The 26,811-nt window shown below is 36.7% G+C and overlaps 2 protein-coding genes across 3 annotated transcripts; both read left to right on the forward strand.

The window, feature by feature from the left end:
• The first annotated feature begins 899 nt into the window (after window positions 1–899).
• On the forward strand, window positions 900–26,607 carry LOC129275236 (ORM1-like protein 3). Its single transcript, XM_064108165.1, has 4 exons — window positions 900–1,151; window positions 18,553–18,922; window positions 20,180–20,328; window positions 21,103–26,607. Exons 2-4 carry the CDS (start codon window positions 18,716–18,718, stop codon window positions 21,236–21,238), a joined length of 492 nt encoding a protein of 163 aa, XP_063964235.1. The 5' UTR covers window positions 900–1,151; window positions 18,553–18,715; the 3' UTR covers window positions 21,239–26,607.
• LOC129275237 (uncharacterized) lies at window positions 11,776–17,354 on the forward strand. Of its 2 annotated transcripts, XR_010295464.1 has the most exons (3): window positions 11,776–12,105; window positions 13,466–16,990; window positions 17,168–17,354. XR_010295464.1 is itself a non-coding variant. In XM_054912032.2 (2 exons), exons 1-2 carry the CDS (start codon window positions 11,929–11,931, stop codon window positions 14,273–14,275), a joined length of 987 nt encoding a protein of 328 aa, XP_054768007.2. In that variant the 5' UTR covers window positions 11,822–11,928; the 3' UTR covers window positions 14,276–17,354. The 2 variants fall into 2 exon arrangements, 1 of the variants encoding a protein (XP_054768007.2); XM_054912032.2 differs by having other exon boundaries at window positions 11,822–12,105; window positions 13,466–17,354.
• Window positions 26,608–26,811: the final 204 nt, after the last annotated feature.

The raw sequence follows: 26,811 nt of genomic DNA on the forward strand, positions 1-26,811 counted from the left end.
CCCTCCAAAGTAAGGCAATTATTGAGGCACACTTTCGCAAAAGGGCTCCCTGTCCTGTGTCCCATACCCCCCACCCCCAGGGGCGTCGATCCATTTTTCAGATTGGGGGGGGGCAAAATCATGAATCAACTTTCCAAAGGCGTTCGATCACACAAAACAAACAGACTCAAACACACACACATATGCCTATAATATATGTATATATATATATATATTATATACATATATCATATATATATATATATATATACATATATACATATATATATATATATATATATATATATATATACACACACACACACACACACACACATCTCACCAACAAATTAAATTTTTTTAAATTTAAAAAATAATAGATGCGAGCGCGAAGCGCGAGCTGAAAATTTTGATCTAAAAAAAAAGAGTTTAATTGACGTTTTTAATAAAGAACAAGAAATATATCCAACAAAAGATTATTGCAAATCGAAGTGGGAGTTCTTTTGAGGTATAGAATTGAAAACGGGACATTCTATTCACCTATTCAATCATGAAAAGTATGGGTTTTTGCTACAGAAATGATGCGAGCGCGAAGCGCGAACTGAAATTTTTTATATTCTAATCTGAAAACCGGACATTTTGAGCACAATTTTAGATGAAGAACGAGTTGTGTATCTCAATCTCGCTTGCTGATTTCTGTGTAACTTTACAATCTTATTTTATTTTTTGCACATGCGGAATTATTGGGGGGGGGGCAAAACGATATGTTTGCCCCCCAATATTTTCATTGGTGGGGCGGTTGCCCCCCCCCCATGATCGACGCCTCTGCCCCTCCCCCACCCCCCATGAATGTTTGCATTTTTCCATGCATCCATCTCGGCTTCCATAAATTTATATTCAGAAATGTTCCCATTTTGTTTGGAAGGGATACTGCATTGGAAAAACGAGCCCTTTCGAAGTTATAGTCAGCTTACTTTATGTGAAATACAATATAAAAGTCGCCTTACTGGCTGCTGAATTTACCGACCATATTTCAATCAAATTATGTGCAAGCGAACTTTAGCGATCAGCAGTGTCACGTCAGAATGCTATACGGAAAACAAGGTCAAGGAGACGTCGATTTTTACAGTTACCAACTCTTTTCTTTTCTGTACAAGATTCAACTAAAATTTGTGAGTTTATGATTATGTACTCTATTTTAGAAAGTAATTGTGCTGTCCAATTCGATAATTTGGTCTGTTATATTGTAGAGTTTACTGTTATCTGAGCTGATTGAAATCGAGTGAGTGAGACTGAGACTGAGAGACAAGACTCGCGTTAAAGGGCCCGAGAAGCTCCGGCGCTATTCTGGCCCGCCGCTTGCTTCGCCTACGTCTCCCTACGCTGCTTCATCTCGCCGCGCTGAGCTGAGCTGTACAACGGAGCTGAGGCTGAGCGAATTCACTTGCTTCCTTTTCATTTGTTCTAAGTTGAAGGTTCAAGCTGTAAAAAGTAAATTTAAGGCAAGAGTTCCATAAGGCATAAAATTGAAAAATGAAAATAAAAAAATGTAGAAGGTTCAGAATAATATCTAGCCATATTATTAATAGTTAATACGGTAAAGTATAGTAATAGTATTATAGTATAGGCCTAACGTTAGAACATATAACAGTAGAGGTGCACGGCCAATATGGGAGACTCTCTCCAATAGGGGAGACAATCTCCCACATTGGAGACTTGCTTTGCAAAAGGACAAAAGAAACAACACCAACAAAAGCATGATTTTTTCCACCCAAAATTTTGTCTCACTGAGGTCAGAAGCCCATTTGTTTTTGTGTGATTGACAACAAAAATCCTTATCAAAACAAAAGTAGATGGTGAATATTTAAAAAGTCAAAAAGGGGCCTAAGCTTTCGATCCTAGCAGAATCTTCGTCGGAGGCAAAATGACAAACATATAAAGTGGAACGACCATAATAGAGACCACAAACAAGCTACAGCAACACTAGAAACAAGGAGACAAAAGGGGCATTAGTGAGTAGAGAAGACCAATCAGGTTAGTGAAGGGGATGAAAGAAAAGGAGTAGGCAGACACAAAGGGAAGTTAGTGTAAGTAAGGCCAGTAAAAGACCTCAAGCCAAGAGGGATTAAAATAATGAGGCAGGCAACATCAAACAGGATCTGGAACAAAACAGTGATAATGGGATGAAAAACAAGAGAATTAGTGAGAGGTGGGTCAAACAGGTTACAAAGAAAGGCTTAATAAACTGGTGCATAAGAGTGGGGGAAAAAAAGAAAAAGAATGGGGAACAACTGATAATGTGCAAAAGACATATAAGTATATATGATAAAGCATTAAACAAACTAAGAGAAGAAGGTGAGTGTTAATATGTATCTATAAGTGATATGTATATAAATATATCCAAAAAAGAAATGTATATGAACAAAATATATAAATACACATATGGTGTAACTGATATTGTAATCCGCTAGGTGTGACAGGAAAAAAACATAAGACTATATAGTAGGAAAAAAAAAAGGGAGGAAGCAAATTGCCTAAAAAGGTAAAAGCAAATATAGAAGAGAGGGGGTGTATTATGAAGAAACCATAGTATACATGTAAATAAGCAAATGTGGTAAATCTAAAAGAGGTGAGTGGAGAAAAAACAAATATATATATATATATATATATAATAATTATTATATCACCTGAAAAAGGAAGGAAAATTGGAGCTGAGCTTGTATGAGATATGGGAGGAAAGTAGAGTAAGAAACTATAATGTAACTATTCAAAAGAGCTGAGGGGAAAAATTATATGTATATATAAATTGAAAGTGGATAGGAAAGAAAAATCAGTCGTTCCCCTCTTGGATGTTCAGGCCATGAGGTTGGGTGGTGCGAAGTCGTCTCATCCAGAGCTTCTCCCTGCTAGTACGGACTGAGTCAGGACGGGTACCTAAAGATTCGATGCCCTGTAGCATCATGTCAGTGGTGGAGTGGTTGGGGAGGTTAAAATGGCGGCCAACTGGAGTGTCCAGCTTTGCTGTGTTGACGGTGGATCTGTGCCCGTAGAATCGTTTCTTGAGTGTGGTCTTGGTTTCCCCTATGTATTGTACCCTACAAACTCTGCAAGTGATGAGATATACAACATTAGTGGTAGTGCATGTGATGTTGCCCTTGATTTGGTGAGACAGGCTGGTGGAGTTGCTGGTGAAAGTATCGCTCTCGTGAAGGTGTATTTCACATATGATGCACCTGTTGCTGGTGCATTTGAAGGTGCCATGCTGTATGGGAATATTTAAAGTAGATGGTGACAAGGGGTAATTTTTCATGAGGAATCTGCTTATCACATTTTTATTTGCTGCTTTCGCAGCAAATGTAAACAAAGGAAATTGGACTCCAAAACTGGAGACTGTCTCTGAAATTGGATACCCAAATTCTTTACAAAAGTCTCTGATATTGGAGATAATCTCCCACATTGGAGACAGTCTCCAATATTGGCTGTGCGCCTCTACTGTATAATGATGGGGAAGTGGAAATACATACCAAAATATGGCTTTATTCCGTCAAATTTCGAGCAGGATCACCCTAGCTATTGACAGGAACCAATATCAAAATGCTGTCAACATGAGATTCTTGGACATGCTTCATAACTGTGGGCTTGAACAAATTGTAGATTTTCCAACAAGGTAGAACAGCTTTCTTGACCTCTTCCTTACGAATAGACCTACCCTTGTTGACAAGTGTTCTCCCCTTCCTGGAATAGGTGATCACGATATTGTGTCTGTGGTGTCCTCTATTAAAGCTAGCAGACACAAACCCGTGAAGAGAAAGATCTACCTTTGGAAGCAGGCAGACTTAGAGAACCTGAAGAAGGATTGCCTTGTATTCCAGAACAGCTTTACTGGTCAATACTGTACTTCTAGCTCTGTACAAGACATGTGGCTTGACATCAAAACAACTCTGACAAAGCTGCTGGATAAGCATGTACCTTCAAAGATGTCATCAACTAGATACAACCAGCCCTGGATAACTCGCTCTGTCAAACGGCTCTCAAGAAAGAAAAAAAAGTACTATAACAGAGCGAAGACCAGCAATGACCAAGCTGACTTTGAGAAGTACCAGCAGGTCAAGAGACATTCCAGAATTGCCTGCAAACAAGCTTACAACAAGTACTTGACAGATATTGTCAGTCCAGACACCACAAGTAATCCAAAGCGTTTCTGGAGTTTTGTAAATAGCAAGCGCCATGATGCCTCAGGTGTAGCACCATTAAAGTCTCATGATGGTCTGACTACTGCTGACAGTCTCTCTAAGGCCAACATCTTAAGCCAACAATTCTCATCGGTATTCAACCATGATGAAGATATGACCAGCCTGAGAGACAAAGGGCCTAGTGCTTATCCATCAATGGATCATATAATCATCTCTCCCCCAGGGGTCCATAAGATTCTGTCTGAGCTTGATATCCATAAGGCATCTGGTCCTGACGAAATTCCTTCCAGACTTTTGAGGGGACTTGCCACCGAATTGACACCAATATTCTCCATATTCTTTCAAGCCTCCCTAGATCAAGGTATCATCCCTGCTGAATGGAAGACGGCTAACATGTCCCCATCTTCAAGAAAGGCGACCGTAGTAAACCAGAGAACTACAGGCCTATCTCTCTGACATCTGTGACCTGTAAGATTCTAGAGCACATCGTTCTTAGTGACATCATGATCCACCTTGAAGATCACAATGTATTGTCTGATGCTCAACACGGTTTTCGCAAGAAACGATCCTGTGTTTCTCAGCTGATTCTTGCCGTCCAAGATCTTGCTAGAAGCATTGATGACAAGGGTCAACTGGATATGATACTCCTTGACTTCTCTAAAGCATTTGACAAAGTACCGCATGGACGCCTGTTACACAAGCTTCAACTTTATGGAATCCGAGATCACACTCACCATTGGATAGCTGACTTTCTGAGTAATAGGACCCAACGCGTTGTATTGGACGGATCCATCTCCAACACCAGCCAAGTAACATCAGGCGTTCCGCAAGGCAGTGTCCTCGGGCCAATGCTCTTTCTCATCTTCATCAATGACCTGCCAGAGTATCTCTCCAACAACTCAACAGTAAGGCTCTTCGCTGATGATTGCATGGTTTATGCCAACGTCAAGACAGAGGAAGATGCCATTCGTCTCCAAGAGGACCTTGACTCCTTGCAACGATGGGAGCATGATTGGCTGATGGAATTCAATCCACAGAAGTGTCAAGTACTTCATGTCACAAATAAGCGCAAACCTATCATCAAGCCTTACTTCATCCATGGACAGACTATATCTGATAAAAATACAGCAAAGTATCTTGGAGTTGAGCTGCAGAGGAACCTCAGCTGGAATCAACATATAAATGCTGTAACCAAAAAGGCCAACTCCACACGTGCCTTCCTCCAGAGAAATATCCGGCCATGTCCAAGAAAGGTCAAGGAACTGTGCTACAAAGCTCTCCTGCAACCAATCATGGACTATGCCAGCATAATATGGGACCCTCACACGCAAGCAAATATAAAAAAGCTTGAAATGGTGCAGCGACGCTATGCACGCTTCGTCTGTAATGACCACCACAGAACAAGCAGTGTAGCAGCCATGCTGAACCAGCTCAAATGGCCAACTTTACAAGAGCGTAGGGCACAGGCCAAGGTGGTGATGATCTACTGTATTACCAACTCACTCATTGACATCCCACCTACCTTCCTCACTCCATCCACATCCATGCATAAAGGTCATTCTCAGAAGATCTTTGTTCCCTTTGCCAGAACACTTGTCTACCAGAGGAGCTTCTTCCCAGATTCGATAAGACTTTGGAACTCCCTCCCCAACAGCACAGTTAATTGTACCTCTCTACACATCTTTAAACAAGAGGTACAAAAGACCCAGCTCCGTTAATAACGGTGGTTGTTTTTACTTGCACGCTGTAAGCAATTTTTTATCGAATAATGTACATACACTTGCACGCTGCACTTCACCAGTACGACAATAAACCAGACGGTGGACTGTACTGTTTCCAGAAGAAGAAGAAGAGGATCGAGTGCATGTAATTGTCCATAGACATCGGTTTATTTAGTCAGTAAAGGGTCTGTGAGTCTAGACTAGTCGAACTATCGGCTGATAATCGAAAAAATACCCCTTCTGGTATCAGCGCTTCTCGCTAGCATAGGCGGGAAGAGGTCTTGATTTCAAATAAAACGAGGTGAGTTCGAGTCCCAACTAAGGTAAGCAACAGTAAAAAAATGATAGAAAAATCTGAGATGAACAAACCGGAAGTCTCAACAATCTTTTGTTATTTTTGGTGGGGGGTGCATATGGAACTCTTTCAAAATTTAACTGCAAAATACTCCACTTGGTCCCTTCTCATTATCATCTAACTGGTATTGTAAACTGGGCCGGGAGGTACAGATCAGTAGACAATAACGTTAGAGGTGCTGGTCAGAAAATTGAGATCGTCCCAGTTTTCAGGGACTGTTTTTTAAGCTCCCCATACATGTAGATGATGAGTGAAATCTTATCTAAACAAGATTATATTGCATTTGACATACAGTCCGCATGGTATCAAGATATTTATGATTATGGAATATGGTGCTAAAAGAAATGACAAAATTTAAGACTGCTAGACTTCGTCATATAAATTTTATCATATCTTTCGACCGTAAAAGGGATTATGCGGGTTTCTGGATTTGCATATTTTTGTATGCATGCACTAAATTGAGAAGAGAAAAAAAATTATGACAATTTTCAAGAAAAGTTATGACATCCACCACAATAGGGGAAGGGTACGTATCGATTCTATCATATCTCTGAGAAAATATAAAAATATCGAGAAAGAAACAATATTCCGAATACTGCCCCAGGATCCCTGATTGTCTTCGTTTAATATGATTTATCTACACAAAAATACACGTAGCGGACAAGGCCCGACATCTCCAATCGAGTGTGATGGTAAACATTTTGGGTTTCATAACAACATTATAGGAAGACAGCAAGTCATTAATATAGATCATTAGATGGTGAACTTGGAAAATTGTGGTCACAAAATCTATTTTTAGCATTCTTCATTGCTGTAGATGGTCAAGATGTAATTGTCCAGCAGGGGAAAGTAAAAAAAAAACTGTCCGCCCGAACAAGGACAATCTCTATTCATCAAGAAATTATTTGTTATGGCAATGTATTTTCAAGGTAGTATTGATGTACATGTAATGATGCGCCACAAAATTTTAGAAAGTGTTAAACACTGTTTTGGAATTGTACTACCGTAAGTAACGGACTATAAACCGCACCCGTGGATTAACCGCACCCCCAACTTTGGACTAAAAAAAAAAAAAATCCTTCTCACATTATATTTGAGATACGAAGAAACAAAAACTAAGTTAAAGATTTCAAAGTATCCAAAGAGATTACCGGTATGCGGAAATCTGCTGTTCTTGATCAATTCATCTACAAATGTTTGCAAGAAAGAAAGGTCCCGACAATATTGGCCACTTACACACTCACTCACCTCACAGTCACAGTGTACACACACACAGCACTGCCGTTCTTGTACATTGCAAACTACGATACGGTACCAGTAGTACATCTTATCAAATGATCTGTGTCTTTCCCGGCGTAGGAGGAAGAAACATTCACATTTCTTGCATCACCAAACTCACAATCACTTTCAGAATTTGTCTAACATTCGATGTCTTAGCATGAATTTTGGATACGGGATTACAGGAAGGTTCAAGAAACAAAGAAATTGGCATTTTTTACAGTTGTTTTTACGGCTTCGTGCCGTCTCTCTCGTGCGTGGTGTACATGGTATCTTATGAAAAACAAATGGGAAAGAAAAAATAAGCTGGCGCGAAATGGGACTTTGGAGGGGATCGAGGGTTAAAATGAATAGCGCCAGCTTAAGTCGCACTATAACCACAATACAACGCAAGCTAGCTCAGCCCACTCAACTCTCGATCTCGCGCTCGCTCAGCTGTGACAAAATATTACCAAGTATGCTTGGCGTCTCTTTGAACTTAGCCAGGGAACTTCGCTGCTTTGAACCGAGAATAAAGTCGAAATTAGTGTCATGAAGGTGGGTGCGTTCAGATCGTAATAATCGCTTCTCATTACCCGCGGCTCATACCCCTCTAAACGACATTGCCCTGGGCGGCTACGTCCGGCCACTCCATGTGTTGTGAACTGGCAGACGTCTTACATGTTCGGGAGGGGTTACGACGGGCTGACTCAGACCCGTCACCATGGATAAACCGCACCCCCGACTTTTGCTTCTATCCCGCCGAGAAAAAGTTGCGGTTAATAGACCGTTACTTACGGTAATCTGTCATTGTGGGATTTTGGTATTAAATATTTGCAACCATCAGGGAGAGGAAAATAAGGTGTCAGGAAAATGAGATGTGGGAATGCTGTTTTGGCATATTCAATCAATCAAGTAAATATATAAAAAGAGAAATTGAATTTTCAAAGAAAATAGAGGAATCAACTAAAGTGTAAGAATTAAATTCATAAAACCAAGGAGAGGCTCCTTGATAAGACTAAACAGTATTAGAGATCAGTGGATTATGAGGAGCGTTGATAATGTGATGAGAATCTTTCACAAAAGAATGAAGCATCTGGAAGGACTGAAAAGATTATCAGAGAAGCAGGATGAAAGTCATATAAAAACAATAATTTAAAGGTCAAGTCCACCCCAGATAATTGTTGATTTGAATCGATAGAGATAAATCCAACAAACATAATGCTGCAAATTTCATCGAAATCGGATGTAGAATAAGAAAGTTATGACATTTTAAAATTTCGCTTATTTTTCACAAGACAGTTGAATGCCCAACTCAGCGATATGCAAATAAGAGAGTCTATGATGTCCTTCACTCACTATTTCTTTTGTTTTTTATTGTTTGAATTATACAATATTTCAATTTTTACAGATTTGACAATTAGGACCAACTTGACTCAACCATAAATGTTAAATAATTTTAGCTCCACATGTTCAGGGAGGAATAAAATTTTGTTTCATATGACAATGAGGAGAAAATTAGAATTTTTCATATTTCATGTAATAAAATACAAAAGAAATAGTGAGTGGGTGACGTCGTCAGTCTGCCAATTTACATACCGACCAGGATGTGAATATAACTGTTTTATGAAATTAAGCGAAACTTTAAAAAGTCATAACTTTCTTATTTTACATCCGATTTTGATGAAATTTTCAGTGTTATGCTTGTTGGATTTTTCTCTTTTTATTCAAATTAACTTTTTGTTGGGGTGGACTTGTCCTTTAAGTTTCAACAATGTAAACAAAGCTGAACTACATGTACATACATGTACATGAATACTAAAGCTGAAATGGAATAAGTATATTGAATAGCGAAACAAATTAATGCAAGGTATTCTAATAGATGGAGTACCATGCAATCCAGGCTTTTGAATCTATGGTTGATGTCAAACTTATGTAGCCTATGAGTAGGAAACAGTTTGGCATATTTCATGTGATTATCTTGGAGAATGTGGTCTGATGTACTGATTTTCTGGCCAGCTACTATTAAAAGAAATATGCTTGTGATGATGAAATATGATTTTGAATTAATACTTGACTGGCTGCATGGCCATACATGTACAGTTCACCTGATGTTTGGCAATTCCATGAATTACATGTATAAGACTTTTCCCAGAACTTTATTTTTGCTCTTTCTCAAGTTAAGGTCTGTATGTTTGGTTGAATTCATGTACTGTACATGTAGAATTGTAGAATGTACAAATCTAATGATACATACTTACCGGTAGCCTAGTACATGTATGTATATGTACAATGTAAATTTATATACTATTAAAGTAAAACTGAAATGAGAGCACATCCTAGATGAATAAGTGATGAATTATTGAATGTGGGAGCAATAATAATAATAATAGGCATTTATATTGCACCATCTATCTAGAAATAATCTATTCCGAGGCACATTGTTATTATATCTAATTTATTTCGCAGAAAATAATAGATTTATTTGCGGTGTGACATTCTTGTTAAATTAACCAAAAGTCAGATACTTATCATGGATTAATTATTGAATAACTACATATATTCTTAATAATATTTCATTTTGGCAAGAGTAGATTTGACCACATAATTTATTGAATTATGAGTAAATATTATTTGAAAAGTAAAAGGATTTTGATTTTTTTTTTATTAAATTAAGTGTAATGTAGTCTTTCATCCCATTGCTGCCACCAGGCAGGGAGCATTTCATGAAAAGTTTTGTCAGGTATTTCCACTGACTAAGCTCTCATCCAATCAGATGAAAGAATTTCCAATAGCTTATACATACAAATGTCAGAAAAAATCTCTTTCTTTTATGAAAAATTGTCGAAAGGGAAAGTAATTGTAATTGAAAGAAATGTAATTGAATTGTGATCATACTAGTCTATTTGAAATTGATATTCAAGCTGATGGAGGGAAAATAGCCTCAATCCCACTCATCAACACAACGTCAAACAGAGAAGAAGTAGGCCTAATGTCAAAATACTGGATTAATGACTTCAGTGACCACCTTCAAGGGCAACCTGAAAACATACCTGTTTAAGAGTGCTTTTTGATAGACATTGACTTATTGTTCAGACGTGTATTATATGTAAATAGTTTTTGTTGTTCTGCTCTGAAGCGTCTTGAGCATATAATTAAGATAGAAAGTGCGCTATACAAATCTCATCTATTATTATTATAAATGCTGAGTGTCTTCAAGAGGTATGCTTTAATAATACATGGATCTTGACAGCAGTGTTGGGCTCAATAAATTACAAGGTAATTGATCAATTATGTACAGTGTACTTTTTTAAAGTAATTGTAATTGTATTTGAAATTTTGAAAGGGAAATTAATTGTAATTGAAAGAAATGTAATTGACTTCAATTACTGCCTATTACTTTTAATTATATTCAATTACATTACATTCAATTACATTACAATAACATTACTTAATTTATGATTTAATTTCATGACATTTTCCATGTCAACTACTTCAGCATCAAAGAGTGTAATAGGCAAAATCTGTTTAACATAAACCATCTGGTCAGTTTCTCTGTAACTTAGAAGTTTGTTGAAGTAGGTGGTGCTAGTAGATACATAATGCGTATTGATTTCATTTATGACTTTTATAGAAAGTAATTAAAATTGTAATTGACAAAAGTAATTGGTAATTGTAATTCTAAAAAATGTAATTGAAAAGTAATTGTAATTGAACATTTCTTCAATTACGTAATTGTAATTTAAGAAAGTAATTGAGCCCAACCCTGTTTGACAGTAAATCCATTTATTTATTTCATGGTATTTTCTTTGATTGGGGGAGGGGCAATAAAAAATGGATGTAAAACAGAATAACAACCAATGATTCATATCAAGCAACACACTCATGATCTAATTTTCACACTCTTTTTTTTTTCTTTCTATTTATTCTGTATATTTTTTTTATTTATCCTCCACTTTGTATTTTGTCTCTTTAATTGTAAGATGGAGTATAGTTTCCCACCCTGCCCTCCTGTAGCACTGTCCCTGATCTGTTATTCTCATATTAAAAAAAGGTGCCATTTCTGTTGCAAGAAAAAATTGCTACACTTAGCACACAATGTAGGTGTCATTAATGGATGAACACCCCTCCATCAGTAGTGGATCAGTCCAAACTTTTGACACCTTTTCCCTGAGTGCAGTTTGTGTGTCTTCTGTGTATAGTGCATTACCAGTGCTGTGTGTACGCTGAGTACGTGTCAAGTGTTATTTGAGCATCACACCTGCACTTTATGTTATGCCAAAACTGATATATACCCACTGTATGTGTGTGTGTGTACTTGAAAACGCAGACAATGATCATACACTGAAAAGTGTATGACTAGCTCTTACACACAAACCCTGCCCAAGCAGACATTTTGTATGGCTGTAGCTGTGTACTGTGCATGGTGCATACAATAGTCGGTGTACTGGGCATTAGGTGTTATGTACAGCATATAGCACTGCACTGTCTGCTATCTGAATGCTGCTTATTGACTGAGCTGGAAAGGGCATCATATTCTATTCTAACTTTCATTTTAGCAAGAAACACCCACAGAATGGCAGAAGTTGAAGCAGTTGTGGTAAGTAACAATCACAATTTATCTTGCAGGAATTTGTTATGACTGAATTTGTGAATTTTAGCCTCTAAAGTTAGATTTCAATCGAATACTTTGATTCGAACTTGAGAAATTGTGTTCTACTTCTAGAAATCACCATCATTAGTCACTACCTAATCCAAGTTCTACATTTCTGTGTAGGCCTTTAAATTTGTAAGAAAAGGTAGGCAAAGTCAAATCTTGCAAGCAGTAGATAAATTAATTATAGAAGAATGGGCAAAGGCCTCTAATTTTCTAATCGGTGTTTGAGGCCAAGGTGATATTTTGTGAAAATCCAAAGTGAAAGAGGATGTTTTAAACAAAACTGTCCAGAGGCTGCAGGCAACCCATACTGTAAATTTAAGTTGTAATTTATTTACATGTAAATTTACATTACCATCTGTAAGAATCTTCAACCCTGAAGGAGGCAGATGTAACCTGAAGAAGAAGCTTGAACTTGTTGGGTTTAAATTGATTAGAGATTCAAATTAGGCACCAAGCATTGAAACATTCTTCTATTTACAATGTATGTACCATGTAGGCCCTATTCTTATTAATATTTTATTCATCATAGAATAAGTTTTAGATATATGGATTATAGATTTATGATGCATCTCCCAGCATTATCTACATTGTAAATAAAACAGGAGTAATAACAAATTTAAGTTCGTCTAAAACTAATATTCCTTAATAAAACAATTTATTTGAAACAAACTGATGAATGAGTTTTGAATCTATTAAGGGCCTATTAAAAATTTTGATGAATTTGCATTTCCTTTTGAACACAATTGATAATCAATGCAAGTTTGAAATTTAGTATATAGGCAAAGTGAAATTGGATATTCATTTTCTATTTTTTGGGGTGGGGGATTATTTAAAAAAAATACTCAAAGGAATTAAGCACTTCTCTCTACCTCATTTTTAAATGAAATTTTTGAAATCTCTGGGAAATCCCTTTCAGAAAAAAAAATTCTTTTGTAATGTAAATGAAGTCATGAATGACCTTTTTGATACAGAAATGCATGTACATGTATGTGTGCATAAGCCTACTTTGTGCTAGAAGTACAGATTATTTAAATCTGAGTGTGGACTCTGAGTAGAGTTCAAAATGTATGAAGTTGATTTTTAGAGAAAATGATATACAGATTATAAAGAAGATTACAAATGCATATATATGATATTTTTTTGTCCCCTGCCAGAAACTTATTTTGTTTGTGTTAAGTGGTTTGGAAAGTGGCTACATGTAGTGTCGATCGTTATCTCTCTGATCCTTCAATTAATACACCATAGACGCTTTGAAATCCTTTTTTTGAAATCTGTTATGTTTTTCATTCTTTTGTTAAAGATTGCAACTGCGAACGAGATCATGGATAACTTACCGCATGGGGATGCAGTGCCAAATAAAGAGCCAAATGATATCCAGGAAGATCGAGCTGGGGAGACTGAGATGCCCTCAGAAGAAACAGCTGAAGAACAAGATGGAGAGTACCCTTCTGTCTATTTTGCAGAGCAGGATTCCTTGAACTCTAGGCAACGCTCAACCTGGCCTGAGAAACGAATCATGGGCCTTCTGGACATCTACATCAATGAGCATCCCGTCTACCTTAAAGCAAAGATGGAACGCCAGATCACCGAGTTCCATGATTACATCGGTCAGATCGTCAACACCGAAGGTGTCCTGGTGGCAGGGCTCCTCAAGAACCTCAGTCGCGAGTATCGCAAATTAGTGATACGGGCCCGGAACAGCGGTGCTTCTGAGATTCCGAGGTTGCGAGGCTCTTCCGAGCTATTTGAGAAGTTTGAACAGTACTATGAGGTTTACAACAAGTTAAGTCCACAGGACTCTGGCTTGAGGAAGATGTCCAAGCTCTCAAAGCTGAAGCTGCAAAAGACCAATCCCTTTTCCTCCCAGGCAATGCCAAAGATCAAGAAACTTAAGAAGAGCCCGAAGCCGAAGCCTGAAGGGAATTCATTTGATTCCCTGATGAACCCTTTGGAAGTCAAGATACCCCCGGTTCCGGTCATGTCTGATAAGTACTGTCAGGAGTATATCCAGGTCATGAGAGAGCAGAACAAGGCATTGATTGACATCGGCAAGGAACTCCGGCTGATGCGGATGGGCTACTTTACAGAGCATGAACTAGCATTGGACTGAAGTCATGTGATTAGCTGAGAGGCTTACATTGAACTTATTACAACTGATGAGTTTAAGCAGTGATCAAAACTAATTTATTGTCTCAGTTTGAGACCTATAGGTTTAGGCTTGCAGCAACTAGCGGTCAGTCCTGGAACTGGACCATTGATGTTGGGCCTACATTCCCTACAAGGGTTCCTTCTATTAAAGTTTTTATTGATTCAATTTAAACTTGACTGTGATCATTCACAATCTATTGTGTGAACATTTATAATACACTACATGGACAGACACATTGTAGGGGTATAGTTCAGATTAATTTTTTTATGATCACAACTCTTTGTATGATGGATCCATTATTATTCTTCTATCCATTGTGGTATAATAAGCCATCCAATAGCAGGTCAAACATCGAAAGCTGTTTATCAGGATTTTAGCTTGGATCTAATGGCAAAAATGCTAACTCACTGTATAAAAGAAGTAGATTTTCTTTTTTCTATGAGTATGCATATTTCTTTAATATTTGATTTTACAACAGATACTGCGAACTTTAAAAAAAAATATGCATCCACCGTTTTATATGATCTGACCCCAAATGTTTGGTTAAAAAAATGAAAATACATGTATGTTCAAACCAGATGATCAGATTTATCTCTATTTTTAATTTGTACATTTATGTTTGTTATTGTTGCCCTCTGCTATGATACATTGTGTCTCGCAAAAATATCACTTTGATATCACATTTGGATGAAGACACATGAATCTACATGTAACTCTAGTTATTAAAGAAGGTCTGGCTCATCCAGTCCTGTATCCAATTCAAAGTACTAATAATGTAATGTACTGGTACTCAAGAGAAATTGGCTTGCTTCCCACAAACCTAACAGAATTTTTTAATGTTTTAGTTTTTGGCCTAAATCATGTATAAATAAATGTACATGTGTAGGTTTTTTTCATAGACACATGTACTCTTGTGCCTTTTTTCTGGAACCAAGCTGGCAGAAGTGGCTAAACATTCAATAAATTAGAACTACGTACAAACACTGTATACTTTGTTAAAAGACAAACAGTGTACATCTTTTCACCAGAATAATGGACCCAGTACATGTTTGTTTTCTCATTTTCCTCCTTTTCTTTTAAACAGAGGCATGCAATATTGTTCTATGTGTAAAGGGGAATTGGAAGGCCAATATTAAAAGAAACTGGTTACATGTAACAAAAGTGGAAGGTATTAACTTGCTAAGCACAACCAAAGTCAATCAGAATTCCATAAGAAAATTACAAAAATATCAAAAGTTTGGCATAGACCATAACAATTTCATTTTTTTTTTTTATAGATATAAAGTTTTGATTCTGTGATGTTTAAATGCAAGATGCTTGCCTGCCCCATCTCCTGGTTCATGATTATTTTATTTGTGGTTTTTAGTTTTTTATCATTCATTTCATAGGCAACACCATCATTGTAATTTGTAAATTACAATGCATTTGATGACATTAAACAATATGTATGATTTAATATTCAAATGCAAAAAAAAAGAGAAAAGTATAAGGAGAATCTGATTTGTTTTTTTTCCTAAAAGGGATGGAGTAATTTTATTGAAGAAAGTGAAACTTCCTGATTAATGGAATTCGAGATGTTCTCTTTTCCTCATGTATACATGCATATAATCAACAATTCAATATAAGTTAAAAATTAAATGGAATTCCTTTAATTGGATTTTTTTTAAGAAATTGCATCCAGCCCTAAGAATTTGTAATGGTACAGGTGCAGTATCGTGGTACACAAATGTATGGTTTACCAAAGTGATGAATATTGTGCACTGTTTATGTCCCATGATGGACATTATAGAGCAATACATGTACAGTACTTGTATCAGGGCCAGAGCATCTTTTCTTTACTCCATAATAAATCACCTGTGCGTATGTGTCTAAACTAGGCATTCTACATTAGGTCTTTAAATGCTGCTTTCACACACTAAAAAAATGACTCCAGACCGATCAAAGCTTCATCTAGATGCACATCCCTACTGGAAAGAATACAGTGTGTGCCACAGTTTGTGCCACAGTGTGGAATACAATGTGAAATCACCTTCACACTGTTAGATTTGAGCATTTCGACAGTGTGAATCACATATTCACATAGTCAGTCACGTGAACACGCTGTGAACAGTCACCCTGTCGAGGTGTCCACAGTTGAAAATATCTGTGGAGCGTCGTGGCCCAGTGGATTAGTCTAAAACAGAGGGTCGTGGGTTCAAATCCCAGCCATGGCGTAGTTTCCATCAGCAAGGAATTCATCCACAGTGTGCTGCACTCGACCCAGGTGAGGTACATTGGTACCGCAGGAAGTAATTCCTCAAAAAAGCTGTGTGCACCTGAATCGGTAACCTAGTTTAGCCGGGGTAATAATACATGTAATAGCAGGGCCCGCTGGGAGAACAGTTTTCGGAACTGAAGTGGCTACCCTGGGTAAATACATGTATCCTGTTATTATTAATATCTTCACACTCATGAATTTTAGCATTTTAACAGTGAATATTTTCCCATAGTCCACTATGTGACCACACTGTGATCACTGTGTGACATTTTGTTCTTTCCAGCAGTGATCATTTGTCAGTTTGGAGTCGGCGAGGTTGATATGACTGTAGTCAATTGTAGAACAGTGTAATCCTCTAACGATGAAAACCAATGGCAACAATAGCTACATACAGAATTTCTTCTACATTTTGATGCGACATCAGGGAATAATTTTGCTTTACAAATTCAAATGGCATTTTTGGTCATAAGAGAAAAGTAGTTCTAATAATGTACAATCCTATGTAAAAATATGCTATACAAAAGACTTTATGCATAGCAGTCTTTGAAAATGTGGAGCAAATTGCGATGCGATACCAGGAAAATGATTCCCTGGACATGTTCTCCTTTTATCGGCAAAGGTATAGGCAAAGGTACATACTGTGACTGAACATGCAAAACAATGTATGAATAAAGGTTTAATTGTTTCTTTTTCAAGTTTCAGGTTAATCAAAGTGGAATATAAATCTTCCCTATGTACAAGTACATGTAGGAGAAAAATAAAAGTTTGTTTATTGAAAATTCACCGGCGACTTTAACTCTATGTGTTTCCCTTGTATAGTGTAGTATGCTGTGCTGATATTGAGCAAGATTGAGAGAAAGATGAGATTGAGGGATGAGAGAAATTTGAGAGATTGAGATAGAGATTACTGGGCAGATTACTGTATCTTTAATTGGAAAACATCAGGGCAGAACTGGAGAGAGGAAAAAAATGTATAAAGGAATCTCACTTCGAGGGAGCTTTGAGAGAGAGAGAGGGGGGGAGATGATATCCATCTCAAATGCATTTCCAAAAATTTCATTCTTTATCTTTGAAGTTAACTCCAAGATCCATGCCTTTACATGTATATATTGCTCTCAGACAGTGTTTACTGGTGTTGAATAAAATAAGCAAACTAGTGTGTATTTTACAAGAAATAAATTATGTGCAGGCTAGAAAACGTTGCAAGAAGTGAATTTTAATTTGAGGGCAGTTCTTTAAGGTGATGCATTAAACCTTCAAAATGTGAACTGCGTGTTATAATGATGTCCATCAACATTGATATAGCGCCATCTATAAGTATCGAGAAAAATTTTTATTCTTAGGTGAACTATAGTTATGAACTCGCCTTTTGCTCAAGTTGCCACTTCCAGCTCTCATTAATTGGAAGAAAGTAATCTTGAGGGATACCCATTTACCTCACCTGGATCGAGTGCCACACACTGGAGAAATTTGTAGAGGGGAAACCTGATTTGGTTGGGATTTGAAGTTTTTTTTAACACACAGCCCTATATTTGAAAGGCATGCATCGGAACCAACAGACCATGGCACACCCATAATAAAAAAGATTGTGTATGCCAAGCCATGAATATGTAGTCTTGTCCACATGGTTTACAAAATACCTTCATTAGAATTTAAGTATAACTCATTATCATACAGGGGAACAGATGTTTTTGTTCTTCAGAGTATTCTCTGGCTGTTATTTTCAGAATTTGGGCATTTTTATGACCAGCAATGGCTATACACAGAGAATTTGAAGCATACTGTTTGTTTGCTACATGGTACATGTAGATTGAAGTGTGAAATAAGTCAAAATAAAGCCACCACAAGAATGTTAGCATATATACATACATATGTAGATGTAAATAGACTCCTGTGTATTATGGGTGCATTGGTCATATAATTTGTAATTAATTGTATTGCCTTAATGAATATTGAGAACTCCATTGTCTTGTTATTTCAGTGAACCTCAAGACCGCCAGTACACAAGGTCTTCTGAAATACCCTGAGCAAAAATACATCAGATACAGACTCTGGCCAGGTGTGGCAGCAGATGACCTCATCACCCGACCTTTGCTCTTTGTAACCTTTCACCTTTGACCCTCTGAGTGACCCCCACCCACACCATGAAGCTTGAGAAGTCGCCCAGCTCAGCGAGCTTAACGAATGGTGATGCCGCAGACAAGCCCAGTACATACCACTCTTGGTTGCACAGTAGAGGGGTGTTGTTCTCTTACGTCGTTGGTGTGTATGGCATGCACCTGTTCCTCCTCAGTCTGCCTTTCTTAAGTGTGAGCACAGTATGGACATTGACAACTGTGGTACACAGTGTGGTAAGTTTAGATGTATTTATGGCATGTTCAGTATCTGTACAGTATGAACATTTTAAAGAACTGTGGTCCATAGTGTGGTAAGTTGACATTGTTGAAGGCAACATACATAGGCCCGTATTCTGAAGTCAGGTTTAACTTTGACCATGGTCTAACTCTACTAAAATCATTGGGAGCCAAAAATTAACAAAATAAAAATTATATTGCATATTTCTTATGTTTACTATTTTGTTTCCTTTTGCTTTCATAATGAAGAAAAACAGTTCAGTTATCATTCCCATACAATTACGAACAATTTGGGTGTCATATGAGTTAATTGAATGTGTACTGTTTTAAGGATTTGTGCCCCAATTGGCTCTCCATAGTTAAATCACATATTTAAACCAGGGTTTAATTTAAACCTGGGTTCAGAATACGGGCCTTAGAGTTTAATAGAAGTACAGTATGGATATTGACTACTCTGGTATACACTCCACAGTGTGGTAAGTTCAGAGATGAAAATAAGCACACTGTGGCCATTTAAAACTGTGGCCCACATTGTGGGAGATTGAAATGTTGGTAGGTGAAGCATATAAACACAGTGCGGCCAATCACAACTGGTCCACGGTGTGATATAAGTTGAAATTTGGAATTATTGTTTGTGATATGTGTAGCATTAACATTGTGCGAATATTGGCAACCGTATCAAATGTGGCAGTTTGAGATTGCATGAGGCAGATGAAATATCTTGTTTGCTTGAAAGATGAATTATTGCCAAAAAAAGAAAATTTTCATTCTGCAATCATTAAAAATAAAAATGGCTTGAAATTAAACTTCATTGTTATTTTTTTGTAAGCAGAATACATACTATTTTACAAGTTGGAGGAAAAATTCATTAATCAACATCTTAAAGCACTTCACCTGCCAAGCTTTTATTTTGGCACTTGTAGAAAAACTAGTAAGATCTTCAGGAGTGCATTGGGATATTCGTATGTTATGGCGCAGTCACATTTCCCCTACGGCGGCTGAACGGCGAGTCAAAAACAGTAGTTTTAACAGTTTTTGTACCAGCTACGTATAGGTGGTTTAAATAAAATTGAATAAAACGGCTGTTTTTGACTCGCCATACGGCCGCCATAGGGGAAATGTGACTGAAGCATTAGGGAAAGACCACTGACACAGTCTCGGTTTAAAGGTTGGGGTTTAACTTTTTTAGAAATATAGTGTACAATACATCTGACGTCGGTTGATTTTGTGATTTTTTCTGTATCTTCCCTGCAGGTGACATACTTCTTTTTTCACCATGTGAAAGGGTCCATCTGGGCAGACAGTCAAGGCAGTGAGAGATACCAAACACAATGGGAACAGATAGACAATGGAGAGCAGTTCACATCAACACGAAAACTCCTCACCTTAGTTCCTGTAGTCTTGTAAGCAATGATAGTATAAGCATTCAGCTTAGGACCGAGTCACTACATTGATTTTTTGAAAATGTTTAAAAGCTATCAATAAAAAGGTGGTTAGGGTGGAACGGGAGGGGTTAAAAAAAAATCCCCAAAAGTTGCTGAAATTTCACATTTTGCATCTATATATCCATGAAAGAATATTCAGTTTCTTGACTCTGAAAGATCGTTTTCAGTTGAGTGCAGTACAATATTTATATGTCAAATTCTTTGGCTGAAGGAAATTATTGCATTGAGTAGGATTTGAACCCACATCCCACTTACTCAGAGATGGGAGTCAAAACCACTGCACCATGACGCCTCCACATGAAAGAAGAGAGAAGAGTAAAAACGAGAGGTGTGGCCGTGCAACTCTATCATATCTCTGTAATTCTATTGAGAAAAATATGATGTCACTTTAAGGTCGTCTCTCCCCCCTCCCCCCCCCCCCCCATCAAAGCACCCTGCCACTGCCCCCTGATAAGAATAGATTTCTCAAGACTAAGGGGGGCATTGTAATGAAGAAACATTTGCAATCAATTGCAAAGTTCAGATGCAAATTTACAAGTGATAGATCAACTTTATCTGAATCGAATCAAAAGCATACCATTAATCAATTGTAAATTTGCAATAGAATGAATGAATTTCAATCGATCTTTGGATCTAAAATTAACTTTACGATAGAGACTTTATACTGTTTGTCTTTTAGTGATTCTTTGGTTTATTATAATCCTCAACACTGCATTATTGTTTATTCCACAGATTCTTCCTGGCGAGTTTTTACACAAAGTACGGCTACTACCATTTCCTGGTGAACTGTGCCGCCCTCCTCCTTGGAGTCGTCCCCAAGCTTCCCATGTTTCATGGTTTTAGACTCTTTGGCATCAACAAGTACTGACACCCTTCATCCTACTTGTGTATGGGCTACGGTATCTTCGAGAGAGCAAAGTGTTAATGAAAATACTTAACAGTGGTGAACTCGGGCCATAAAAGGCTATTTGTATGATAAATGGCGGTAAAATCAAGAAGAGCAGATCAGTGAAAGTTGAGAAAAATACCGGCCTGTGATTTTGATATTTTTTTACGAGGAGGCCACTTTCCATAGGGCAAATTTATAGCAAAAATGGGTAAAAGGAAAAAAGGGAACAATAAATCTCTTAGGTCAATGAGATTGCATCAAGATCAACAAGGCATCCATATCCATTGACTTTATTGATCTTGGATTAATTTAAGCCCTTACAATATGAAAAAAAAATGAAAATCCATATTTTGTTTGAAATGGAATCTGCAAATAGAAATACCCCTTAAATTCATTTTGCCCAATTGATCGTGGGCCCAGCAGCCACTGTACAGCACCAGATCGACATAACTCTATCCCTTGAATTGTTGAATGCCAAACAGGGTAGCAGCAACTCCCATCTTTTAACGTCTTTTGATCTGACGCGGCCGGGGCTTGAACTCCCTACCTCCCTGTTGTGAGACGAACGCTCTACCAACTGAGCCAACACACCAGTTGGACAATTATTAAAGATGTTGGATGATAAAATAAAATGAAGGTGTTGTTATCACCGGGCAAGCCAGTGGAATTTAAACCCGAGAAAAAGGTTCAAATCCTATAATAGAGCAAACATCCTTTGCAAGGAAAAATTACATGGGAGAGGGGGGGGGGGGCTTGGGTTGAAATTGCCTAAGAATTTCCCCAAAAGCCCTGGAAAACTAAGAAAAAACGGAACCCCTGAAATTTGCATGACAAATAATATAGCAAATTTGTGCTGGTGAGTTGAAAAAGAAATAAAAAAGGTGCCCTTAATATTTCTGTTTTCCTCTGATCCTTTTGCAATACATTTATCAACATTTTCCTCTCCACCTCTGTGTTGAATGGATATGTAGTGATGGATGGAAACACTGTTACTTTTATTAATAAACCTCTCAAATATTTCACACCTTTCTGGTTTCCAAAGATTTACAACTTTGTTATTTGTCAAAATTGCTCAATATACATGAACATACTCAACTTTCACTGAAAGGTTTCTTTGATTCTTCTGCTCTGATACAAATCAACTTATTTTGACTGAAATTGCCTTTCGAGTGGCATTCCAACTGAAGAGGGCGCTTTTGATGTTGGCAGAAATATTGAGGAGGATCATGAACTTATTAAACGACTATCTTTCCACAGCCTTTCACTAAAATAACTGTTATTTGTCTGCTTCAGGTGATAATAGATCTCAGACATTGCTGATTATATGTAGTGTGAATGGACCGCCTGTGAAACTCGCCCGACAGTATTTTAATGGATCTGAATTGAAGCTTCATTTAGACTGGAAACAAAAGCTGATGAAATTCAACCATTGATGATGGAGTTGTCGCTCGTGGATACATCAAACCTTTGAAATAAATTTGTACAGTGTGAAATGTATAAAAAGAGAAAGAAACAAAAACTGTGTCAGAGAAACTTAAGTATATATCCATTATTAGTTGCAGGGTGGTTAGAAACCACCTATTAGTTCTATAAATGATTGCATATAATGCTGTGGTTTCAGGGGATTCATATATATTTTTTTATCATAAAGATGAATTATTGTGTGCTAGATTACTCTAGATTGATATTAGTTTGTTCTAAATTCTATCACAGTTGGCTTGATTTAATTATCATTGTACCTTGCTCTAAGATACTTGTATATCAGAAGTATAATTAAATTCATGGAATTGGCATGGTGGCTTAGTGGTAAAATCATCCACCTCATGAGTGAGAGGTTGTGAGTTTCGATCCCTGATCGGGTCCTACCATAGGTATTTAAATCTGTGACCTTTTAGCTCTCTGCTCAACATTCAAATATTTTTTAGAAAGGTATGTTTTAGGACGCATAGTAGAGCAGTGTCATACATTCTGTGTACCGTGAATGAGCTTATTTAAAAGAATGCTTCTATTTTATTTTTCAACCGATATTGATCCCGCACAGAATTTGAAATTTTGTTGCAAAAGATTTCTCTGCTAGTTTATATGTAATTTATATAAATATCACAAAAACAACTTCTTATCCTTTATTTTCTTATTTTATTCATTTTTGTTTTATCAGAACAAGCTCTGTGAGTACTTACACCAACCTGCTTTTAAATTTTGTCTCAAAATTATTTATGCTAATTATGTACTTTATTTCAAAATTGCACAAACAACATCTCCTTAATTTGTCCAATCAATTAAGATTTTTACTTGTGCTGTTTGTTTCATATGGTAGAGCTCTATGAGGTACACCTGAATTTGACACAGAATTAATAATTTTGTATGCTTAAAAGTGAATCCAAACCAAACAGAAAGTTGTAGTTATAGAAAAGTGAATATCAATGAAGCAAAGAGAAGATATAAAAAAACAGAGAAACTGTTAATAAGTTATGAATTAAATAGAATATTCAAATTGCTATATTCTTTGGGATTTTGAATTTGCCAAGTAATATCAATTATGAGGTACGGTAGGGACAACTACTCCATTTGCATCAATGACCGAAATTCCCTTTTTTTCAGAAGTTTTTCCCATAATGTTATTTTTCCTTTATGAAGAGGATAATATGCTGTATGTGTTAGATTTTATTTTAGTATCAAGGGAAAGGGTGCTTAGGAGAAAACTAATAATAATAATAATCCGCTTTTATATAGCGCGTAATAAATCAGAACGACGTGTATAAGTGCATTACAGATATATTATTACACCAGTCATCACATTCAGTCGGTCATTCCCACACACAATGTGTGCACATTCTTCACTCCCTGGGGAGTATTCTGGTGAGGCGTGCACACAGTACTGGACAAGCTGCAATGACTTTTACATCCTACCTGGTTCCCATTTAGCACCTGGTTGGAGAGAGGCAGAGTGTGGATTAAGGGCTTGCCAAAGGACATCAGACTGCGGTGGGATTCGAACACACGACCCTCTGTTTGCAAGGCGAGAGTCAGAACCACTACATCACGGCTCCTCCACATAACTAACAATTCATGATTATGAAAAGTAGGAGAGTTGTCCTTACTCTCTATCACAATTCAGTATTTAAGATTCATTTTATTACAATCTTTATAGCTCTTTATCATATTGCTAATTTTGATATAGAAATCTTTCTTTTTTTCAAATAGCCATATTTCTTTTCCTTATTTTTCTCCTTTCATATATTTTTTTATGAAAGGACTCCCTTTCTTAAGGCAACATATTTTTTTAGAGAGATAAGGTATGTGAATACCTTGGGCAAATTTGGGTTTTGGTATTATAATAATGTACAGTATTTCACTTTTGGATGAATAATTATGTCACTTGTAATTTACTGTTATTGCGATGAATGCTTCAGTGTATAAAGTTTTGTTCAATTCTGTGAGCATTTTATTCTCTGTTGTAAACATTACCAGGGTTTATCTTTAATGCACACAAGTACACAAACATTTCAGTCACTCCCTGAATAAGTCTACTGTTGATGCAAGCAAAAACAAATCAGAATTTGTTGTATATTTTTTGTTCATATTTCATTACTATAACTCTGTTTGTTCAAGTTGATGGAAGACAAATTTATGATATCTTTACCTCTTCCTCTCTGGTCATTAATATGTCAAGGATGATCCTCCCTGTGACAGTGAGAACATCAATGAATTTTTCTTAGTTTTACTTTCTTACATGGAAGTATGTTTATCTGCATGTATCCAGAATTCATTGATGTTTTCTTTTCACTATTTGGAGATGGGGATTAATATATAGACCAATTTTAAAGGAGTATCGCTGTTTGGCTGTCAAATCGAGGTATTTCAAAATTTGGAGGGCAGCTCAGAGAAAATATTTAGGAAATATTGCAATGGTTGCAGCCTCATAAGCCCAAATTCCCAAAAGTGGTTTTAAAAAAATTGTGGGCTGAACCCATGGTTTATGCAGATTTCCTGTATAAATTACGCTCAATTTTGCTGCTTATATAAAAAAAAGTCCTATGCTGATGCACGCTTTTTGCAATGTGTGTCATATTGACGCCTGGTTGAGCATGCTATTTTGTTCAGTGGACTCATTAATTAAAAAACAGTGGACTCATGAAAAAATAGCATAGAAAGCCATTGCAACAGGCATCAATTTTGCACACTGACAAAAGCGCGTATCAGTATTGGACATCTTTCAATATATGCGGTAAATAAGCGTAATTAATAAAGGAAATCTGCATAAACCATGGGCTCAACCGATGGTTTTCAAAACTACCTTTGTGAATTCAGGCCATACTGTATAAAAAATAGTCTCCTAATTCATTTAGGTAACTGTTTATGGTAACTCCCTTAGGAACTCGGCAGGACAGCATTTTGCTGGTAAACGCCAAGCTGGTATATAACCAATTACCTAGGAAACATTTTTACGTCTAGGTTAATCAGTCATATAGACGACAGATATTACTCTTGGGCCTTTTTATCAAAGTGGAGACAATGGCAGAGTGAAGATTCGAACTCACAAACTTGCGATTATGAGTCCAATGCTCTAACCACTGGACCACACGACCCGTGCTCGTTACTCAGACGAGAAGGTTGTCACTTATCTCGTAAGTGTAAAATCAAGCTTGCCTTGAGCCGTTCGAACTTTTTTTTTCATTCTTAGACATGTGGTTTTAAAGCGAAGTTAAAGTTTTGGTATAGAAATCTAATTTTTATAGGAAATGGTTAGAAGCAATCCTAAAGTGTTTGTCTTATGCCACAATGCTTGTTTAGAACAACAAAATTAAAGCAAAATAATTCAGACTTGCTTGAAATTATATTCAATTCAGTGCTTATAGCACAGGATACATCATGTGGGAACACTATTAACTGACAGGCATTTTCCAGTCTTTTTCTGTCTGATCTCCATTTGCTTGTTACTCAGTTTTTACACATTTTCTGAAAAATCGTTTGGCAGGCCTATCATTTTTTATTTTATTTTTTGTAAGTTTTGTTGAATTCCGTGAACATTTTATTTTCTTGTCGTTACCACAGTTTACCTTTAACTGCCTATCAACAATATGTATTTACTTGTATTTTATCATAAATACTACTTTCCCTAGACATGAAATCAATTCATTATTTGGGTATTAAAAAATATTTATCATTTATGTTTTGCCTCGTTTATTTTGATGTATATAATGTAAATGATTTTTTTTTTCTTTGAAATGCACTATTCTTCCACATAAAAATGTAAATGTCTTTATACTTATAGATGCAAATATGCTATTGTATTCTTTGTTTTTATGAATTTAATAAAAGAGGCATTGGTAATGATTTGTAAATAATTCAATTTTTGCATTTTGAGTCTCATATTTGTTGTGTTTATTCTAAACATTGTTGTGTAAATTATCTGAACAATTGTGAAGCTTGCTATAGTCTCACGCTTGTAAGAGACTATCCAACCTAATTTTCATGAAAATTATTTGCATTAAAGCAGAAAGAGTTTAACATAATGAAGAAAAAAACAAGACAAGGTAAAAGCGAGCAAA

Source organism: Lytechinus pictus, chromosome 13, assembly GCF_037042905.1.
Source record: "Lytechinus pictus isolate F3 Inbred chromosome 13, Lp3.0, whole genome shotgun sequence".
Lineage (NCBI taxonomy): Eukaryota > Metazoa > Echinodermata > Echinoidea > Temnopleuroida > Toxopneustidae > Lytechinus > Lytechinus pictus.